Raw genomic sequence first — 6000 nt, forward strand, 5'->3', positions numbered from 1 at the left:
CACATGGTAGGCTACAGTCCATAGGGGTCTCAAAGAGTCAGATACGACTGAGCAACTAACACCTTTTATTAGGGGCTCCTGGTAACTCAGACAGTAAAGAATCCACCTGCAATGCAGGAGACTGGGGTTCAATCCCTGGATTAGAAAGATCCTCTGGAGAGAGGAATGGCTACCCACTCCAGTATTATTGCCTGGAGCATTCCATAGAAAGAGGAGCCTGGTAGGCTACCATCGATGGGGTTGAAAAGAGTTGGACCCAACTGAGCAACTAGCACAAACACCCCTTTTATTAGATCATAAGCTTATGTAATAATATCTAACTCCAAGGGGAACACAATATAATACTATCTTGATGGAGCTCTTAATAAGACAGATAATCACACAGTTAAAGAGATTGTATGGCTAGTGCTGTAATCATCTATATTCATAATTTATTGAGAAAATGAAGGAGGAATATATATCTATATACACACACATATACTACATGAAGAGGAAATGCTTAAAATAGGTTTTAAATTACAGAGAAAGGGAAGAAATGGTTAGTATATTGACATACTGATTAGAGACTTTTTTTTAAACAGAGGTAGTAGCATGAAGTGAGTCAAAAAGCATAGGAGGTGTGTTCAGAGAAATATGGTAGCAGATGGTGTTTGTATGGGATTAGTTGTCTTTGGAGATGTAATGGGGGGTGGGTTTGTACACCTAGATAAAGTGTTAATATTTAATTTGCTAGGTAAGCATTAACTCTCAAAGGTTTTTGAGTGGGAAGAAGATCCAGATGATCTATCTTGCCATAGGTATTAGTGGAAACAAAATTATGTCAAGTTATAAACAAACTTTGGAATAATTCTCAATATAGCACATAGAATGCTATCTTTATGATCTGTTTGTGACCAAGTTTTTCTCAGTGTCACTCACTGAAGAATTTAATGCTTATTCAAGACATAAAAAGAAAGTATATTTATAGAATAATGAATAAATGTACATACTTATGTGTTTCATAAAGTAATGTTTTGCTGATTTAAATCTCAGCATTTGACTTTAAAACTTTGGGCTTGGGTCTCTATTATTGTTGAGATAAACATTCCTATGGCCTTAATTTTATTCAAGCTAGCATAAGTATTCATACACTTCATTTATGCCTTATCAACTAATGATAATCCTAACCCTTTTATTCAATGGAGGGGTCTGTAGTTTAGCAGATAAGGTACCTGGGCTTGGGCACTGTAACTTATCTTGCCACTGAATAAATATGAACATTTAAGTTACATCTAAGTCCTGTTGTCAACTGTGAAAATGAAAGTCATTCAGTCGTGTCTGACTCTTTGTGACTCCATGGACTGTAGTCCTCTAGGCTCCTCTGTCCATGGAATTCTCCAGGCAATAATACTGGAGTGAGTAGCCCTTCCCTTTTCCAGGAGATCTTCCCAACCCAGGAATCAAACTCAGATCTCCTGCATTGCAGGCAGATTCTTTACCATCTGAGCCACCAGGCAAGCCCTCTGTGAACTATAAGTGGGGATAATAACTATACCAAACTCATATGACTATTGGAGAAGGAAGTGGCAACCCACTTCATTTTTCTTGCCTGGAGAATTCTGTGGACAGAGGAACCAGGTGGGCTGCGGTCCATGGGGTTGCAGAGTCGGACATGACAGCAACTAACATAGGATTATAGGCGTTCCTGGTAGCTCAGCTGGTAAAGAATCCGTTTGCAATGCAGGAGACCCTGGTTTTACTTTCACTTTCTCTCTTTTCATAGGATTATTGTGAGAATTAACTATATAAAAGGCTCACCCAAGTATTAAATAAATATTTATTATAATACAGTTTTTCTTAATAAGTAGTTAGTGAAGTGAAAGTAGCTCAGTCCTGTGCAACTGTTTGCGACTATATAGTCCATGGAATTCTGCAGGCCAGAATACTGGAGTGGTAGCCTTTCCCTTCTCCAGGGGATTTTCCCAACCCAGGGATTGGACCCAGGTCTCCTGCATTGCAGGCAGATTCTTTACCAGCTGAGCCACAAGGGAATCCCAATAAGTAGTTAACAGAATACTCAATCAGAATTTGTTGATAATCTGTGCATCAACCACCATGTGATTTTTTTTTTTTTTTAATAAACACACCCTCCATTTATATCACTAATTCACTAAGGAAAAGGAGGTAAAGAAAGTGGATTAGTCTCTGCTGCTGCTAAGTCACTTCAGTCGTGTCCGACTCTCTGTGACCCCCATAGACGGCAGCCCACCAGACTCCCTTGTCCCTGGGATTCTCCAGGCAAGAACACTGGAGTGGGTTGCCATTTCCTTCTCCAATGCATGAAAGTGAAAAGTGAAAGTGAAGTCGCTCAGTCGTGTCAGACTCTCAGCGACCCCATGGACTACAGCCTACCAGGCTCCTCCATCCAAGATTTGGTATAAAAGCTCAGTTTTTATTTTCAATAAGTCACAGGAAAGCTTTTGAAAATAGGCAGCACTGTTTAATAACATATGTGTTAAGTCTGTGTATGCTAGTAACTTAAGACCATGGACTTTAATGACTGACTCTACTTAAAAGCTATATAATGGCCAAGTTGTTTAATCTTTCTAAACCTTTTCTCATTTGTAAGATAGCAATAATTATGCCTTATAAATTTATGTGACTTTAATAACATATTCAAAGACAGTGTTAAGTTATATTCTATTCTCTTATATTTTTTTGTTGTTGTTCTTATACTTCTTCTGTGATTAAAGCTCTGAAAGATTTGTTTAACTCTGTCTTAACAGGTAAAGTCTTCTGTGCAAGATACAACCTCTGGGGTAACTAGCCTGGTTCATCAGACTGCATGTTCAAATGGAACACCACCAAACCACCACCAATTAGTGTTTAATCATCAAGAACCAAAACATTCACAGAGTGTGGAAAACATTTCACCTTTACAAATTCTGCCTCTTTTAGGTAAGAAATTAATGAGTAAATAGCTGTGATTGAACAGTTGACTTCTAAATGAAAATGCCAAGGTCATCCTAAATATTATGTATCTGAAATACTGAAAATCATAACTAGTAAATTCTAGGGTAGAAATAATCCCTGAAGCATATTCCTTTATACCCAAATGTATTCATTACATTTGAATGAAAGAAAATTGTATGTACAGTTCACACACAACTTACTTTCATATAGAGTATATACACTGGCATATGGGCCATACATAAAAACCTGTCACTGCTGTAGTTCATGGGCTTTCCTGGTGGCTCAGAGGTTAAAGTGTCTGCCTCCAGTGCGGGAGACCGGGTACAATCCCTGGTTTGGGAAGATCCCATGGAGAAGGAAATGACAACCCACCCCAGTATTCTTGCCTGGAGAATCCCATGGATGGAGGAGCCTGGTTGGCTACAGTCCACGGGGTCGTAGAGTCAGACATAGCAAGCTCTGAGCAGACTTGTGAAATGTTGCTCTAATTTCCATGATGTCTCTGTGGGTTAGAAAGGTAGATTAGAATGGGGAAAAGATTGTTAGAGACTCTAGAGGTAGATAAATAGTTATAAACGTTAAAAACAGTTTACAGTTAAAGAAACTTGAGCTAGAAATACTTGCCTAGTGGTAGTTCCCATTTACCAAAAACATCTTCCAAAACTAGAAATTTTTATAGTTAGATTCATTTGACTTTATCATTGTCTCATCTGTTAGTCTTGTCAGAAGTGAAGGTATCGCCTTTCTCATCATGGTTCTCCTGGGGATGTATGACACAGGGGGATGCTTCTCTGACAGTGGTGAGCCCAACTAATGGGGTGCCTGAACCTTGATAAATGTATTCAGGCCTAGACTAGAAGCAGATGTGAACATACCATATCCAGGTCTCCTTCTGTCTAGACTGCTCCCTGGTTTCCATTTGACCTTCCAAGGGCAGAAGTTTCTCCAAAGCAGAAGAAATTTCTAAGATGTTTTACTGAAGCACAGATTAGGAGGAACATGATGGTCCTCCTTTATTGCTTCTAGTAAAAGCTCCCTACTGTTCTGTGTTAGATATTCCATTTTGTATTTAACTTGAGTTATAGCTCTTGACTGGAGGAGTGGAGATAAGGGAGAAAATATCAGAGGCAACACTGGGGGGTATCCCAGGAAGAAGAATAAATAAGATCCAAAATATGAAATATTTATATCCATTCTTTTTAGAAAAAAATATTTTTAAGGTCTTCAGGAGAGTAACTGAAGAGGTAGTTGTTCTAAGTCATATATTATCTTAAATACCATCGCTACATTTGGATCTTTTATTTTGCACACAATGAGCAGATTCAAACAAGAGCATGACAAAATCAGATTTTACATTAGGAAGAGATTGCTGCTTGCTATATAGGGGATGAACTAAGATGAGGATGCTCTGATATAGTTGGGACCAAGTAAAGAAGCTGAGTGCTGTAGTCTAGGAAAGAAACTATGATGACCAAAACTAAGGCAGTAAGTACAAAAAGGCTGTGGCTAAATTAGATATTTCTGTGGCAGAATTACTAAGCTTTATTAGAATCAGTGTCTTCCAATAGCTGGCTTGAAAATAAAAGGGATTTTTCATTTCAGACATGTTTGTGTGCTAAGTCTCCTCAGTTGTGTCTGACTGTTTGTGACCCTATAGACTGTAGCCCACCAGGCTCCTCTGTCCATGGAATTCTCCAGGCAAGAATACAGGAGCGGGTTGCCGTATCCTCAACACTCCAGGGGATCTTCCCCACCCAGGGATCAAACCCATTTAAATTTAAGTCTCCTGCATTGGCAGGCAAGTTCTTTAACACTAGCACCACCACATTTAAGATATTGCAGAATATCTAATTGGAAATATATAACTAGAAATAGTTTTCTGGAACTAACAGGGTGTAACAAGAACTATATTTAGGAATATATAGAAGCTGTTTGAAGCCATAAGAATGAAGGAAAAGATACAGAGCAGGAAGAGAAAGGTTAAGAACAAATTCTAGGTAACCAGACTCCCTCAGTAAAAGTAGAAAAAAATGAATAAGTTAAAACAAGAGGTAATCAAAACCTAGAGGAAAAGGAAAAATGAATAGATAATAGAAATAGATATTGAAACCTGGCAGATACATTTTAGGAGGAAATCATCACAGTTATCAGTCCAGTACAAAGCATTAAAATACCATGAGGAATAAGGAGAGAAGGTTACAACTGGCAATGTGATATGCTGGGTTTTTTGTTTTTGCGGGTTTTTTGTTTTTTTTTCTTTTGCTTTTACAAAAGCTTCTTTTGTTGCCATTGTGATCAGGCAGAGGCAGATTCTTATAAATTGAGAAGTAGTGGAATCTGAATGTAAACCAGTCTACTAGGAAGTTTGTTGGTAAAGAGAATGGGAAGATGGCTATGGCTTTAAACAGAAAGATAGGTATTTTGTTTTTGTAAGACTAGAAGAGAGATTATTTTGTTTTGAATTTTGAATGTGAGAGATTTGAATGAGTCTGAAGATCATGGCATCTGGTCCCTTCACTTCATGGGAAATAGATGGGGAAACAGTGGAAACAGTGTCAGACTTTCTTTTTTTGGGCTCCAAAATTACTGCAGCCATGAAATTAAAAGACACTTACTCCTTGGAAGAAAAGTTATGACCAACCTAGATAGCATACTCAAAAGCAGAGACATTACTTTGCCAACAAAGGTCTGTCTAGTCAAGGCTATGGTTTTTCCAGTCGTCGTGTATGGATGTGAGAGTTGGACTGTGAAGAAAGCTGAGCGCCGAAGAACTGATGCTTTTGAACTGTGGTGTTGGAGAAGACTCTTGAGAGTCCCTTGGACTGCAAGGAGGTCCAACCAGTCCATTCTGAAGGAGATCAGCCCTGGGATTTCTTTGGAAGGGATGATGCTAAAGCTGAAACTCCAGTATTTTGGCCACCTCATGCGAAGAGTTGACTCATTGGAAAAGACTCTGATGCTGAGAGGGATTGGTGGCAGGAGGAGAAGGGGACGACAGAGGATGAGATGGCTGGATGGCATCACCGACTCGATGGACGTGAGTTTGAG

General features: G+C 38.9%; 1 protein-coding gene across 1 annotated transcript in view; it reads left to right on the forward strand.

Annotated features, from left to right (window-relative positions):
• Positions 1 to 6000, forward strand: part of BRDT (bromodomain, testis-specific) — a 40858-nt gene that overhangs the window by 21159 nt on the left and 13699 nt on the right. Inside the window, exon 13 of the mRNA XM_010860506.1 lies at positions 2766 to 2937. Coding sequence (XP_010858808.1) covers positions 2766 to 2937 — 172 coding nt within the window. The remainder of the gene's footprint in view (positions 1 to 2765; positions 2938 to 6000) is intronic.

This window comes from Bison bison, unplaced genomic scaffold (genome assembly GCF_000754665.1).
Source record: "Bison bison bison isolate TAMUID 2011002044 unplaced genomic scaffold, Bison_UMD1.0 scf7180017864466, whole genome shotgun sequence".
Lineage (NCBI taxonomy): Eukaryota > Metazoa > Chordata > Mammalia > Artiodactyla > Bovidae > Bison > Bison bison.